The sequence below is a fragment of the Mustela erminea genome, chromosome 8 (assembly GCF_009829155.1).
Source record: "Mustela erminea isolate mMusErm1 chromosome 8, mMusErm1.Pri, whole genome shotgun sequence".
In the NCBI taxonomy this organism is placed as follows: Eukaryota; Metazoa; Chordata; class Mammalia; order Carnivora; family Mustelidae; genus Mustela; species Mustela erminea.
This window is the reverse complement of record NC_045621.1, coordinates 9,552,650-9,570,349: the sequence shown is the minus strand read 5'-3', so window position 1 is coordinate 9,570,349 and position 17,700 is coordinate 9,552,650. Positions and strand designations below refer to the sequence as shown.

Below are 17,700 nucleotides of genomic sequence, written 5' to 3'. Positions count from 1 at the left end.
TGTCATTTTTTATACTTGAAATGTTAATGATGAATGCATACAAGAGATGGAGTCTATATGCTGTCCTGAGTACCTTTGTAGAAAAAAAGTTACATACTGATTTCTTAGTGGTATTATAGAATAACTGCTGTTCTAATCATTTACATTTAACCTTTGAGCTTAAGGAAAAGAGTTAATAATATTCTACATTGAGTTTTAAAGTTAATCTAGTCCAAAGACCCCTCCCAAAGAGGTTATGGATAAAAATGTATTACAATATAACTTGTTTCCTTTCTAATCCTCTATGTTTTATATTTAAAAACATGGCTCTGAGAAGGGGTCCATATACGTAGGTATACTGCCAAAGGAGTCCATGACAACTATTTATGAAAACCTATGTTGTACCTGTAATATAAAGAAAGAAGAAACAATTAAAAAACAAGTTTGCCTGTGTTAGAGTTACTTTATTACACTTGTAACATAAATTTTTGCAAGGAGAAATGTCTTTAGCCACATGTTGCTAATTCTAAGAGCTTTTAAGTCCTCCATACTGGTTGAAGCTATTCAAACTAAATAAGCAATAATATAGGAAGCAGGTTGATAAGGAATAATACCAACCAGACATTGCAAATACAGTTTTCCACATTAAATAAACACAACTTACTACAACAAATATTATAATGAATGTAATTTTCTTTTTTAAAAACACTAATATTCAGTGTTAAAAAATCAAGGCCTTGGAAGTATTAGAAACAAACTTCAGTATTACAGGATAGTTCTTTGTGCTTTTGTAAAGACAGGAAACTCAATTTCTTATGGTAAAACATAGAATAAGAATAGATTTAACTTAAACATTATGGTAACTAGTTCACAGATACTCACTAATCTCATATATCTAAGCATGTTCCTAGTTAATCCTGTTCTTTGTAGTCTCAAAAACATTAGTTTCCACAGCTCTGAACTTCTCTCAAGGTTTCTCTTAAACTTGTAATGTCTGATTTTGACTTTCATTTAATCAAGGTGAATCCAATATATTTGAGGTTGGTGATAATTTACTTCCACAATATGGAGTATATACACTCTTTATATTTAAGGCATCTTATTAATGTTTTCTTTCATAGATTTTCAGAAGCTCTCAGACTGAAAATTTTTTTGCAGCCTGAACAGGTTGAAGCAGGAGTCAACAAACTTTATATAATAAAGGGCCCAATAGTAAATATTTTTAGCTTTGAGGCTACACAGTGTGTATCTCAACTATTTGCTTCTTGTAGCATGAAAACAAGCACAGGTAAAATATAAATAACGAGTTGACTCTGTGCCAGTAAAACTTTATTTACAAAAGCAAGAGATGGGTCAGACTTGACCTGAAGGCCATAATTTCACAATTCTTGGGTTAGCCCATTGCTGGGATCATGCATCCTCATAAAATATAATGTGAAATACAGTACAAATGCTTTGCATATATTTCTATTTTTAATTATTTCTTTTTAATCATTTTTAACCTAATATGAATTATTTTACCCTGGGCCTCTGGACTACTTTAATATTTACATTTGTCATAAGTTCTTACCAGCCAAAATAGTTATTAATCAATGTGGGGTACATGCGGATAAAGACAAGTTGAGGTATATATTAATGACACCACAAAGGTAGATATTAGTTGATATAGTATTCTAAGTCGATGTTATGCTTTTGGTATGGGGAGAAAGCTATACCATTGGGTAGCACATTTTATTTGCATATCCCGTTACATTATTTCCATTCTGAGTTTGAGCACTTAATTTCCTTGCGTTCTGTCATTCCCTCTGACTGGACATTTTTTCTCATTTTACTCAATCTTCTTTCCCCTTAGCACACATGAACATCTTCTTTTTCACAAGAGTCAACTCATCAAATCTTAATCCCTTATAGAATTGGAAACATTTTTTGGATCACATCATCCCCTACTTTAAGGATATATGATAATAAGCAGTAAGATTTTGTATTACATACTTCACGAATGATATTTTAAATTTACCTGTTTTGGAAAGGCAAGAAGAAGAGTATAAGGGTGTCTTTTTCATTCCATATGAAATTATTTTTTCTTCAGTCCTAAGATCTATTCAAACTACTCATGTAAGATTGCCAAGATTTGATGCCAAATTCCAAGGGTCCTGTCTTAGTTCTTGTCCTCTTAGATTCTCTTTAATTCAATACTGTCAACAGCCTGTGCTCAAATTTTATTAAACTCAGATGTGGTTCTCTTTCCTTACATTCAGTTTGAGTTTTCAGTATCTCTTTCAAAAACAGATTTCTTCTTTTACCAACTACTAATTATGGCTACTGACTATTCCCTTTGTTCTATAAATTGTCTTATAAGGGAGTTTTTCCTGTTTTCTTCTGTACTTTAATACTGTTTAATAGTGAATCTGACCTTAGTGCTCTGATTCTTTTCCTAATTTAAGCCAAAAAAAAAGAAAAAGAAAGAAATATAAGCCACATGAATAGGTGGTCACTCCCTCCTCTAACTCATAATCACAAATACACAATTTTTCACATTTTATTTTCAGAATCCATACCCCTTAATGTTAGTTTGCCCATCTTTCTTCTACCCTAAAATAAAAACAATATCAGTGATTTTTCTGACCTCTTGATGCTACATGGTCCATTTATTTTATGTTCCCTTTTCAGTTCACTTTATAAAAATAATATATTTCTTTCCATTGTCAAATCCCTTTGTTAAACTCTATTATTGCCTTTCCAGATTACTATTTCTTCAAAACTTCCTTGTCTTCAGTTTCCATCCTTCAGTCATGTATACAATCTGAATTTAGGTTTTTAATCTGAAGTAATTTTTTCCCTCTTAGTCACTCTCATCAACTGGTATCCATGTCCTTTCTAAATCCCTTACCATCAAATATTATATTCTCCCTTCAGTATTCACAAACTTACCAACCTAAATTATCCATATACAGATATTTCTAGTTCTTTTCTTTGAGCTATAATGAAGCAAGACTGCTCCTGTTCTCTCCAGATATATGAAGTCTTCAAGCAGTTCCACTCACATAGAACAGTTTGTCTTCACTTCTCTATTTTCCGAGAGTACCAGAGCATATTGCCCATGAGCTGTGAGTAGTTGACCAGACCCAAATATTACCACAAATTTCATTCATTTACCAGATATTTATTGAGCACTTCCATGTGCTAGCCAGTATTCCAGATACTGAGAATAAAGCAATGAACAATACTGAGTGGTATTGGACAGTAGTGAACAAGCCAGAGAAATTCAGGTCAGTCTGTAGAGTTTAGCAAACCAGATGAATTCAAACCCCTAGAGTCATGCTGTCCCCAATATAGTAACCACTAGCCACGTAAGGCTAATTTCAATTTTAAATTATTTAAAATTAAACGAAATTTGAAATTCAGTTCCTCAACTGCAACTAGCTACATTTTAAGTTAGTAGCTACCATATTTGACAGTGTAGATACAGAACTTTTCCATTAACAAGTTCTATCAGACAATACTGCACTAGAGATACTGAAACAAATATGGAATATTTTGAGTCTATCTAAAATTTAAAAATATGTATGTCTTAGGACAGATTGCTTACATAAATTAGAAACTAACCAACACTCAAAGTACCAAAAGAATAGTAGCAACTAGGTGTTTCTTTGACCCAAACTAATCTTAACACAAAATCTCAGGATGACGAGATACATGGAATTACTCTATTATATGGCTAACCTACCACTGCCAATTTGAAGGGTATCCTTTGGGTTTTGAACAACTTTCTGAACAGCCGTCTGCCAAACTCCCCTTTTAAAAGCATGTTTTTAAAATCCACCTAATAATGTTTTCCAAAATAGAAGGAATGTTTGAAGTCACTTGTTTCTGTGTTAACCTGTACCTCATGCTTTATACCAAGCATTGTACTGGTTAGATTAGATTAGAGATTGTCTAAGTAGATTGTAAACTCTCAGGGAGCAGGAAGCAGTTCTGGAGCCCTCCTCATCTCTAGTCTCTCACTTCTTAACACTCTAATATAATTTGTACACATGTTCTGCTCGTATTGAGTAAATGTACATTGATGTCCCACATTCATCTACGCTAACTTGCTCTTTTTCTTTCCTTTTCAGTCTTTCTGATCTATATTTTCTTTCTCTTTGCTTGACAGACAGTGTGGAGCATTCATTATTAAGACAATTGGGCAGCTCTAGTCCAGCTCAACTGATTTCTTGTCCAGTGATCCTTGTGTGGCCGAGATCCAGCTTCGACGAACCGGCTAGAAGCTGCCCGTTGTGACACTTAGGGTTAGTTAATACCTCGCCATACTTATTTATTCCATTATAAGCTGTCTAAATTTGATGAAATTTGCTTTTTCAAATGTTCTACAAAACTAGGTAGTTGTGGCATGTTGGTTTGTTTATGTGTTAATCTAACTGTAGTGACATTTTCTACATGTTTTATCCATTCCATAAATAATAATCACATTGGGAATAGTGAGGTGTCTTTCATTTTCTCTGCTTTGTGTTATTTCTTTTCCTTTCAATTTTTTTGAAGTAATGTTTAATAGTATTTGCTATTTATTTTAATATTTAGGATGAGTCTTTCCTAATAGAATTTTTAATACTTTCATGCCTTTTAGTATAAGTACATTTGATCTTAATGACTCAGTACCACTACTTGCTATTTTGTCATTTAATATGCTTTTGTCTAAGTTTTTATTTATTTGTTACTGCAACTCCTTATTTAATTTTGCTTCTGCCATAGTTTTCAAAATTTGAGTAATATTTATACTTCTTTTTTAATAACATTTTCCAAATATTAGAAAAAATTCGACATGATCAGTGTTCTTGCCTTTTCATGTGATTAATTTGACTATATTAAACTTTTTCTCTCATATTTGTGATAATGCTGCAGCCTTCCTATAATATAAGCCATCTGGTACCAAAATTTATATAATATGGATAACCTAGTAGAATTGTTTTGATAAAAGAAGGTTCACCTCTGACATGATCCCATAACACTGACTGATATTCCACTATATTTTCGTGTTCTTTGAATGCTTTAATCTTTTGAACTTTCTTCTTATATGTTACCAATATATGCAATTGTAGATGTTATTAATATTTAAAAAGACAATTATTTTCACAAGAAAGCAAAACTATTTCTTACAGCAAAGGAAAACTTTAGATTCTGATTCTAAAGCCAATTCTTATTATAAAATTGAAAAATAAGTGGGAAAGAAAGGCCATTGTTCAAGTTACAGAACAAAGTTTAAGTGTTTTTAATTACTAAAATTGCTGTACTAGTATAAAAAAATCCATTCTACATTCATTTGCTTTTTCTTTTATTAACTTCCTAATTTTAGGAGAGAAGAGGAAAATCCACAAATATTAGCATTACCCTAATAAGTCTCTCTCCCTTCCCCTTTCCCATCCCCAAAAGTATACATGTCCAACAGCAGAAGCAGAAACAATAGGACTTAGATCCTAAAGATTTTCCCAGTGAGTCAAATAGCGTGTTTCATTATGGTACATACTCATACCATAATGAGTATGTTTGCCAGCCAATTGGTTTCATGAGAACAGTAGGACTATATGATTATATACTAGCATACAAGTATCCCATGCACATTAATTATTCTCAGTTTCTAGAAATATAAATAGACATTAAATGTTAATAGACTTATTAAAGTCCCACAATGAAATATCAAAAGTTTTTGTTCTGTAAGTAAACATTATTAACCACTGATGTTAAAGATATTTTAATACCATTGTCCTTGAGAACAAAAAAAGTTAATGTTTTGATTTTCAAGATGTTAAACATGATGCTAAACAAATCCTAATAAAAGTTAATGATGTATTATTGGATAAGGAATTTTGAATAATAATTGATACCCAAGTATGTTTCTTCCACAGAGCTGTATAGATGATATGCCTACACACATATGTGTATATACACACATATATAAATTATTTACAGATGCACATTATATACATATGCATATATATAACTCACATGTATACACTTTCTTGGAATTTAACTTTATTTTGAGAAGCTAATTAAAGCTGAAGAATTTATTGTCAAACTGTATATATTGAAAACATCATCAACTTTCTTTATGGCCTGGCTTGACAGACCAAACATGTTACTTCTAAAAACTGAGTAAGAGGGTAAAAATTCTTCTTATATAACTAAGTAAAGCCCATTTTAATTTTTCTTTTTTTTTGCAGAGTATCTTCTATATATAAATATAAAAAGGTTTTATTTACTTAGTCCCCATTTTGAAAGGCCAATCTGAAGATATCTAAAATTCACTGTGTTAGAATGAAATGGATAATATAAATATTAGTACATGTACCAATCACAAAGTAATAACTCTGCAGCCTGTTTTCCTAAAATCTCTTACACAATCAGAGATAGAACGATAGTAGCATCTCAAAAGATAAAGGATTTTAGAAAATTAAAACTTTAACTTCCTTTCCTGTCAGCCAATTTCAGAATGATGGCTTAGAAAAAGAGGTATGATTTAGTTTATAATACTACTTTATAAATTTCTGCCAAAAATGTCAATACAATATTTTCAAACAAATTTATACAAAAATCCCAGATATAAGAGTGTGTTTCATGGATTAATGCTACATTTAATTAAAGTAATGAATTGGGGGTCATATACACAAGAATTTTTTTTGTATTTCCCAGAAGTAGTGTTTGGATAGTATTAAAATGTAGAATCAAGGGACTAGAAAAGACTTCACAGGGACATCCTATCCAACTTTGATATCATGCTTTAACATGCCCTACTGTTATGATAATAAATTATTGGCCTCTAGACCTATACTTTAACTAAGATGTATTCTGAAATCTCTATAGACTTCTGGGGAAAAGAGCAAAATTTTCTAAAGGGTGGGTATAATATCTTAACTGGTGCTGTTTCTTTCAACTGTATCCAATGCTTCCATTCCTCTGCATAAATTCCTAAAAATATGCTATCAGCTCTGTCCTTCCATGTTGAGTACCACTTTCTGATTAACAGCTATTGTTGTTTGTTGGACCTGCTGTATGTGTTTTTGTCTCTTTACTTTTATGTATTGTATAAAGTTGCTAGTATTTCCTGCCTTCTCATGATTCCTCTCAGAAATCAAGTGTCATTCAAGACTACTTGTTTTCACATTGTCATTTTTGTCCTTTCCACCCAATATAATTTTCTTCAGTTTTCTATATACTGGTTATCTTAATACCTACTTTCTGATCTGTCAGAATCTGCAAAGTAAAAGAGCAGGCATTGATTTTGAATTAGTGAACTAACAGATTGAGGTTTTCCAGTTTTACCATTCTTTTTAGGTATGCTGTTTAAAATAGTATCAGCTAATATAATACCAACCCTGATTGTATTGAAAAAAAGATACACAGCAATAGGCTGAATAGTCACTAAAACATTTTATCTAAGCTAGTGAGTGATACTATATTGACATCTGACTTACTTTTAAGACATGTAATTAAAAATTTTTCCAGCTGATTTGTCAGTTTTCCTCACTTGATATGTATTTCTTAGTTAAAACAAGCCAATACTAGATTATTTACTAATATTTTGGTACATAATTTTCTTAGTGAAGCTAGTTTTGCATTTCTGTCAAGGTATGTACCCATGAGTAAATGTCATTTAGTATTTCTCTAACGATGAGTCATAAACGTTGTGGCACACTTCTTGCCTTTGGAAAACAGGGATATGAGAAGCTGTACCCCAAACCTAGGAACTAAATCTCTCCCCTTCCTTCCCTGCTAAGAGTTTTTTCCCCACTTTAACCATTTTATTTACTGGGTTTTTTTTTTTCTCATGAGAGAAAATTTGGGAAGCCCTAGATCCTCACACTTCTTTGGGATATACCTACAAGTATAGTAGGCCTAAAAAGAAAATTTTTAATAAGAATGTCCCTTGATTAGACTCTTACTTTTTTCTTCATTTCCTCCTTCATGGAGTAGAAAAGATAAAATACATCTCTGAGACTTTTTCTTTCATGGGGAAAGTAACACTTTTGAGAAGACGCTATTTTTTTGTGTTGATATGTTGTTTTATAAGGAGTGTCAGGTTTCTGCTCTAAATTCTAAAGCCTTCAAAATAAATGTCGCCAAGTTTTTAGCATTTATTCTCTTCCTCTTACTGAACATTAGCAAGTTCTGTGGCATTTTCTGTAGTCTTTGATAGGTTTCAGTATTTTAAGAAGTTTTCCCTTTGGAAAATTCCAAACTATAAATCAAATGTACTCTTCATGCCCCCATGAATTCCCTAAGCCTTCCAGTTGTCCTCTTTCAATCTGGAAAGAATTCCCTGTCTATTCATCTGAGTATCTACTTTCCAACTTGTTTTCCAAGTACCATATCATTATTGTTTGAATCAATTTAAAACAAACAAACAAACAAAAAACAGCTAAGTGTGCTAACAATGAGAAAAACCCCCCTCCATCTGGTTTTTCCCCATACTGGCTATTAGCATTCTGAAGCACCTCTGTTTTCTATTTTGCATAGAATTTCTCCAAATTTTAAAGACCGTGATTCTTTTCTTATCTACCCGATTTAATTAACTTTCTTGGACTTAAAATGACAGAGCTTAAGGATATTTACTGTGTAGTCATTATTTCTGCGGTTATCTCTGGTTTCATTTTCAAATGTGGCTCTAAACTGAAAGAAAAGAAATGCCATCTAGTATACTTAATTTTGGAAGAGTTTTGCCCCATTCCAACTATATTTAATAATGTTGAAATTCACAGGATATTCCTACAAAAGATATCTGTACTGGGCTAAATATATAATCTAATAATACTAACTTGAATTGTAGATTTTGGAAATAAAAGCAAGAGAGAAAACAAGGATCTTTCCTTGCCTCAACTTGACTAGAAGAGGATTAAAGAGAATTCCAATGGAACCAAAGAATCCAATTTGTAGAATTTCTAATAGTATAATCTAACATGAAAGGGAAAAAAAAACAGGTTCTATGGGGAAAGATGTTTTGGCTTAAGGAATCTAGCTTAAAAGCAACTAATTCATGCTTGAGAGAGTGTCATCCTTGGTTTTCACAGCTTCTTTCTTTCTTTCATTTCTGAGCTTATTGGTACTCTGATAGCACCATTTTTCTCACAATGGTTTCCAATAATAGAGTGAGCATTTTGGAAGTATGAAAAAAGAACCAAAAAGTTTTTGTTTAACATGGAGTGTTATATCTTTTTAATCTTCAACTTATTTTGCTTTATATGTTATAAATATATAAAAAGGAAATTTTAAAAGATGACGATCAAGAAGAGTTACCTCAGTGTCTAACTCCTAAAGGGCAGATACAACTATTAGAGAAGAGAATATGTTAATTAATACACATCTTTCTATATATCTGTGCCTTATTCTTACTGTTTCCCAAAATGATTTTATAGATGCCACCCTGGAAAATAATGAAATACAGACATTCTGTATTGCACTTTAGCAGATTTTTATTTTTGAAGTTAAAAACTTCTTTTATAGATTCTGATTTATGATATAAACCTAACACTACACAAGCCATTTAATCATTCACTTGCTTCTTGAAAATTACATTATAAACCATTGTCACTTTTGCTTAAAAGTTGTATATCCAACAGAGAATTTAGCTTTTCTGCTTTCTTTTAAATGATAAACTATTTGGGGAAATATTCAAAATTCATTCTAAAGATCATTTCTTCAAATAAATCATCCACTTGGTCTTTCTTTATTAAACATCCTTCAAAATAAACATATTCTTACTCTGTAGGTAAAGATAACCAACAATATAGTTTTCACTGACACGATTTAATCTCAGGTCATGCAGTTTCAAAAGAATCTTGTCTCTATTGTTAATAAAGTACAGTCTGTTCTATTATAATAAGATAAACTTATAATTAGGGTCTATCTGAATAGGGTCATGTGTAAGAATGTAAGTACATTTTTTCTCAGAAATAATTACATACTCAGAGACTTCGCCAAATTCCAATAAGAATATTAGCTTTAAGCTTCTCTGAAATATGATTATATGGATTCAGAATTAGGAGTCCTTGTTCTCCAGCACTTACTTCCTCTTGAATCTCACTCTCACTCCCAACTCATCTATGGACGAGGTCCTCTGATGTTTTGTCAATCATAGGAAGTTCTGCTTTCACTTCTCTTTGTAGAAGTCATTTTCTGACTTTGCTAATCTCTGCCCCAAGTTCTTACTATATGCAGAAATGATATATTTCATCATTAAATCAGGACACTTGAGAGTGAAAGGGGACACTAAAAATAATTAAAATGATACAATTTTTGAAATATGTACTTATTAACCAATAAACAAGTTGATCTTACTAATAGACCTATAAAACCATTCTATTCAAAGTCTACTTTTCAAAAATAAAATTCTAATAATAGACATAAACTTAGAATATCCCAGGGAAATTAGAATGTTGGTAACACTACTAATACATTACAAAATGAAATTAACATTAAACTGGGATCAAAAATTATAGTCTGAAAGGGTTTAAGCCTCAAGGAATAGGCCTGAATTCCTTTATTACTTTGGTCCTTGAAGCTTTATGATTTCTGGTTTAGCCATTGATATAGCTATATAAATTGAATTGTTTAGGTATAAGCCTATTTCCCTATGTTACAAACACAAAATCACAGAATCATATTAACTTGAAAACTACAAAGTCTACAACTGTGGAAAATACTCTTAAGATATCAGTCTTAAAAGACGGGTAACTTAATCTTGTAACTAAATTTGCTATGTAATAACTAGGTAGTTCTCAAGAAAAACTTTGTTTTAGTCATTGAAGATTATTTAAAGTCCATGATAATATTCCGTATAAAACTGTGTTAACTCTGTTGATAATCTGCTATAAAATCTTGCTTAGATTATCACATTTTTGCTTACCATATTATTCCAAAGCAACAATAACCTCTTATTTTTATAGCAGTTTATAATTTACGAGCACTTCTTGTATATTATCTCATTTTGTCCACTCAATATATTTGAGAAATAATCAGGCAACTTTTATAAGAGAAGTGAGGATTAGAGTAAAAGAATTGCCCCCAATGACATTAGTATTAAGTGGCAGAACCCAAACTTTTGATTACTAATAAATTTCACCAGTAAGGAGGCAAGTCATTTCTGGAGAGTAGAAGAGCGGAGAGAGGAAGATCCTTAAAGAACATAATATGTTTTAGAAATAATTGTTGTCCAATCTAAGATTTATGGACCATCTTCCATTGAATCACTAAAATTAAATCTAATACAAATGAAATCTTAAACACAAAATGTCTATTCTAATCCCTTCAGCATCTGGGATTCAGAATCAGAAAATATTTCAATTCTAAAATAAATTATGATAAACATGAAACTGTTTAATCATGCTTCTAGCAAGTAACTGAAGTATGAACAGTTTCCTAGCCAAAACAGTGGAAACAGAATTGCCCTATAATTTAATTTTTTAGATTGTTAACAAAAAATTTTCCTTAAGAGTGCAGTGCATTTCAGCATTCTGGAAAATATAAGAAGGAACATAAGGTGAAAAGAACAGCCTTTTAAGTTATCTCTGAAAAGTCTAATCCCTCTGACAGCAAAAGATACCTATAAGTGGTACCATCTACTCTATATTTTGGGAACATGGCCATTTCCACCTGTTCTGAGAAGCATAAAATCCATCAACAAAAACAAGCCTTTTATTTCTTTTCTTCTTCCTTTCCATTTTTCTTGCGAATAACTGCAATGTAGACATTTATCAGTCTTTGTATAGACCCTCCATGTATTGCTTGTTATTTTGAGAAAGGACTATTCTAGTTTTCTTTTTTTACATCTTAATACAAGGGCCAAACTCATGTTACTATTTATACTTATAAAATGTGGGATTCTAAGATAAAGAGATCATTTTAAGAGATCATTATCATAATTGCCTACTAAAGTCTCCTTAGGTCAAAAATTTTAACAGTGCCTAAAGTTAGGTAGAGCATGATGTCATTGGAGTGAATTTTCTCAAACACAAATTTTGATAACTATCTTTAATTCACAAAACTTTATAAATGTTTCTTCTCTGGTTAGAAGACTATTTTGTACCTTCACAAATTATCCTAAAGTGATGTGAATAAATTCTGTGTAACCCCACAATTTAAAAACATTTTAACCCTAGAAGCATTTAGGTTTGATACACCATAAAATTACTTGTTTTTATTACTTACTCCTGATAATTAACCTATTCTTATAGCATTGGCAAGCTCTTACATTGTTAATAGACATGCTCAGAGGCTTGCTAGGTCAGTAGAGTGGCATCTGTACCCAAATCACAGAAACCAGAATACATAATCAACCATGCCTCTTGCAGAAATTTTACCTTTTATGTTAGAAGCTTCAGCTCATCTCCCCTAACTATATATGTTGCTATTTAAGTTTTTAGAAGAAGTACTTGACACTTGGCGTTAAATTTCTGTTGTCAGATTCAGGCTGGGCAACTGATTTAGCCTTCATGCTTTTCCTGGAGTTTTGCAGTTTTAATAGATAAACTTGGGCTTGATGCAAGCATTCCACTTGAATCACAATATTCAAACACAGATAGTTTAAAGCAGAAAAAATGATGAGATTTTTAGCCAAAAGGATTTTGCTAACCACTGATGCTCTAAAGTAGGCATTTACTCATTATAAAAACACCTTAGCTGAAATTTTCCTATTCTCAACTATCTTGACCAAAGCAGTATCTTCTAACAATCTTTATGTTCAGTGGTGGATCAAATAAAAATCATTTGTTGGAACACAGAGTCTATTCACTGGATGTTTTTCTTAACAGGTTAAAATGTTAATCTAGTAATATCAAAGTTTATGAATAATTCCCTGATTTTCTCTGGATAGTTGTTTTCTCGACCATAGGATCTAATTTTTATATAACTAAGTACAAAAATCTTTCTTTGAAACAATCTTTACCAAAGTTCAGTGATGACACAAAGGAAGCATAACTTAATAATTTAGAAATGCCATTAAGATATGGCCATTTGAGATCCTTTGTAGTGAGTCTTTGTTAAAGACCTAGGATACAGTCTGGTCCCCCAGCAGGTTTTAAGGTAGCCGACTCTGTATAGTGGGAATTTCCTAAAGCACACCTCTCCTCAGAATCCAGGCCCAGTTAACACTCTATTTTAAATTTTCCACTTAAGTAATTATAAATAAGAGCCATTTAAAATGCATTAAAACCCTAATTTCCTTTAACTCTCTTAATAGGAACCAAGGTTACATTCTGTGAGAAGCAGCTTTTCTCAACCTTCACTTGTTAGGTTTACAGCCTTGATATTCTTGAAGCCCACACTTCCATCCTAGAAAATATTTCAGAGCAGAGGATTCCATTCTTACTCCACCTTCCTCTACTGATTCTGTTAAGTAGAGTCTTAGATAACTATTACAGCCAGTATTAGAAAACAACTAGCCCCATGTGTGGTCTGGTAACAAATATGAGGGGTTTGAATGTGCCCAACATAAAATATTTTTGCTTTTTTAAGGGCATTAAAGAAATCTTAGTAGCCAGAACACTGGAAGTGTAAGATAAAATCATGGCTTCCTTTATTAATTTACATACATTTAAGTAACATAAACTTATAATTTGTAACAAATAGAACAAAGATTGTATCAACAGAATAACAAGTATTTTGAGAAAGTTTGAAAAATTTGGTTATCATCTGGCTATCTTAACAAATAGAACAAAGATTGTATCAACAGAATAACAAGTATTTTGAGAAAGTTTGAAAAATTTGGTTATCATCTGGCTATCTTACCAATATGATAATGTCTATATAAGCCCTTAAAAACATTTTTGGTGTTTGGATTTTTCAGATTTATTCCAGATGTTTCATATCTGTAGACCTAAACCATGGCATATACAGAATATGCACAGCAACAGGCCATTTGTTGTAGTATGACAAATTCAAAAAAACACTATCTTCCTAGGGAGATAATATATGTAGAAGACTCTAGCTTCTACATAATTTTGGCTTTGCTATACTTAGGTTTATATATATTTCATTTACATTAAATATTTTTTATATAAAACATTTCAAACTAGATTTACATTAGAAATTTTGACATATATTAATATATGTAAAAGATAATTTATATATAGTATCTGGAAATCTGTCATATTATGATCATTTACTTTATACCAGTTACTATGACCAGAGTAGACCCTATTCTTAAATATGCTTAAAGATATCTCTATCTCTGGCCCTCTTCTGTCATTCACACCAAAAGTACATGGATTCTTATAGCATCTTAGCAAGTATATAAGTATTCACTGAATATACCATGTTAGATTCAATACATATTTCTTCCCTTAACACTGTAACACTATCATTATTCCTTTTTATCTTTCATTCCGGTCTTGGTTTGTGAGGCTTCTAGGTTTTCAAACATTAACTTTGAATAAAACTTAACCCATAACATTATATTTCACCTTTTAAATACAAACAAGTTATGACTGCTCTTACAGAATTGAAAGTTTTTTATAATTAAAAATATGCAGCACTATGTAGAACTTTTTAAAATAAAAAAATGGCCATGCCAACTTTTCTTTAAATGCTGTCTCCTGTATATCCCAACCTTTCTTCTGTAAAAAATCATATTCCTTATATACAAAACTGGATTGATAATGAAACAATTAAAAGTTACATAAATTAGCAACATTTAAATTAACTACATGTAAATTTATTCTAACATTTACTGAAATTTGATTGCACAGTAGTAGAAAAGTCTTTTTTTTCACTATCTTAATTTCATGTCTACTACAAAAACTAAAGCCATTTTGCACCTGTTAGAAAAGAGTAAAAATTATATTATTCTTATTATTATATATTATATATTAAAACCTTCTTATAATGTTAGGAAGATAACCCAATTATAACTTAATTTTTTTTATCTTGCCTCATAAAGGATAATGAATTATCCACTGATATATCTACTTTTTGAGTATATTGCCAAAATGTTTCTAGGCTAAAATATTTAGGTGGAGGAATAAAATGTAATAGCATAGTCATATTAATTATTCTGGTATACACCAAATCCACTCCAACTATTAAGAATATTTTATTTTGCTACCTTTATTCAGAAAGTAACATGCTATGTGTTAAGGTACAGTATTTTATAATTAGAGCCCTAGTCAAAAATATCATGAAATATTCTATTTAATACTCACTTGTCTGGCATTTTCATTTTAATCCTGTATTTGTTATTCAGGCTTATTCAGTATATACCAAGGCATTTTTGTTCTAAAACTTTTGTAGATTTCAAGAGTCCAAGAGTAATTGCATTTCCCTTCAAAAAAAAGACGTCCATGTGAAGTGTTTTCCTTAGCTAATTTATTTTAGGCAATTGTATTCTTTACCAAAATGTACTGATCTACTTTCACAGTGCATCCATTCAATTCTATAAAGATTATAATACTTCATTTTTCTCTCCAGATATAAATTACAGAAAAATGGAGATCGTATGAAAGACATTAATATAACACAACAACAACAACAACAAAACAGAACCCTGTTATGCTTAAACTGTGATATCTGGCTCTTATTTTATAGAGAACATAAGATACCAGTAATAGCAAAAACAAATTTAATACCTTTAAAAGATAAATGTTTTAGCTTTTAATTATCAAGGTCCTTTATGCTACAAGTCAAGATATCAAAACAAAGATATGGAGACTAAACCCTCATCCTTAGCCTCACAGTTCTCAAATGACAAATGATAATATATAAAGGAAATGCTTAACACAAAAAGTATTACCAAAAAAGCATATTTTTTTCTTTGATGTTTATAGAAAATACCTAAAGGATAATAATTTTAAAGTATACATCAACAATTTGAGGTGGTTTTAATACTTTCAATGTGTTGCTTGATGATGATATTTAGGATCTTTTGTTTTTAACATGTCTAACTTTGGTACCAAGCAAACTATACAGTATTTCCACTTAAATATTTTTAGCAATATATAAAAGACACTTCCTAAAATCCTTATTAGTATCTGACCTATTGAGCAAATTATTTTTAAAAGATACTAATTCAAGTAAATTTTTCTTGTACAATCTAAGCACTGACTATTAAAGTTAACCTTGGGATTATTTTATTCAGGCTATATCCAACCATTTGTGAGAATAGCTTTCAATTAAAATAACACATATAATATCCTTATGTCCATGGCAAAGGAAAAATGAAAATAAGTTCAGCAACAATCCTATGTTTACTATTTAGATTTTTATGTCTGTGCCCTATGTGTCTATCTTTAGAGAATGACTTGTTTCAAAACTCTTTGTATCAAACTTAAACTACCTTCACTTACGAATATTTAAAACATCTCTCTCTGCAGACTTGCCAGTGATGGGTTTTGATAACTTGATTGGCTTTGGCTAGTCCCCTTCTCACTACTCTTGATGTTAAGCAATAAGTTTTCGCTATTTTCCCTTTGCTTTTCTGAGATCAGGTTGATTGCCTAATTTTTACACTTAGCTACACACTGTCAGTTAGACATTTATATTGGTTTTTGTGCCCCAGAATGGATAGCTCTACTTTTATATAGTCTTCATAGATTACAGAAAAAGGAAGAAGTCCTATATATGCTCCTTAGCATAGAAAACTAATTTTATGACATCAGTTACATCTGAAAATGTTTTATTTAAAATTTGCTATAAATTAACTACCTTTTAGAGGCTGATTTTTATGTGGACAACATTTAAATAAGAAAAATTTGAGGATTATTAACAATTCTTTTATAATGCTAGGTCAGACAGTGTCACAATGAATGTTAAAAATTTTTTCCTTTCTATTCAGCAAAAGATACTCCTTCCATATTTTAAATGGTGTGAAAATCCAGTCATCAATTTTCATGTAGTGAATCATACCTATTTCCAATAATTCATTTCAGTGCTTATATTTTTCTTCTATAATACCAAAATAGGCTTCTTACACATTGTTACTTGATTTAATTACATTCCAGTGATGAGTTATAAAATGCAACTGAACCCAGGAATAAAAGGTTTGCTTTTTTAAAAAATAAGTTTTATAGCAATTTAAATATAAAAAGTTAATGGAGAAAACAAATTCAGGATTGAAGATTCTTTGCTTAATGAAATCCTTTATAAATTGCTTCAGTAAGTGATTTTTTTAAGACAACCTAAAAATGCTATATATTTTTTATAATGCACCAGTCTGATTGTATTAACAAGTCATAATCTACCATGCAAAAAATACTAAAAAAGTACCCATCATGCCTTGCTAACTTGGAACTTTGTAACTTGAATTTAAACAAACTCTGAATAAATTGCTTAAACATAAAGATGTAGGTGTTCTTGGCTTCCAAGTTAGCAAGGACTTTAATACTTTTTATACCTTTTTAAAAATACAATTTAAATGGTAGAGATCTACATAAACATGGGTTTCATCACACTTCTTCAAGGTGTAGCTTATGTCCAATAGGTACATGGTACATGTCATTAAAAATGCAAAATATGACATTTTGTGCAGTTCATAATAAAATATCTAATTAGGGGAAGTAAGAACATGTCTAGATGGTCATGTATGAGATAATATACCAGGAATTATTCAATATGTGGCATTTTAGCTAACAGAGTGGTATTTGCTTTGGTAACAACTGGCGCCAAAAGGCATTTATGGTTTCTGCAGGCTTGTTAGGAAAGACCTAAGAATATAGCAATAAATTTTCAGTAAATCCATAGAAT

At 30.9% G+C, this 17,700-nt stretch overlaps 1 protein-coding gene across 2 annotated transcripts in view; it reads left to right on the top strand.

The window, feature by feature from the left end:
* Positions 1-4,703, top strand: part of BOLL (boule homolog, RNA binding protein) — a 51,176-nt gene extending 46,473 nt beyond the window's left edge. Inside the window, exon 11 of one of the 2 annotated variants that reach the window (XM_032354304.1) lies at positions 4,137-4,703. In XM_032354304.1, the coding sequence (XP_032210195.1) occupies positions 4,137-4,175 (39 nt within the window). In that variant the 3' untranslated portion in view covers positions 4,176-4,703. Of the gene's footprint in view, positions 1-4,132 lie in introns of both variants that reach the window. The other variant, XM_032354305.1, reaches the window with a different exon arrangement.
* Positions 4,704-17,700: the final 12,997 nt, after the last annotated feature.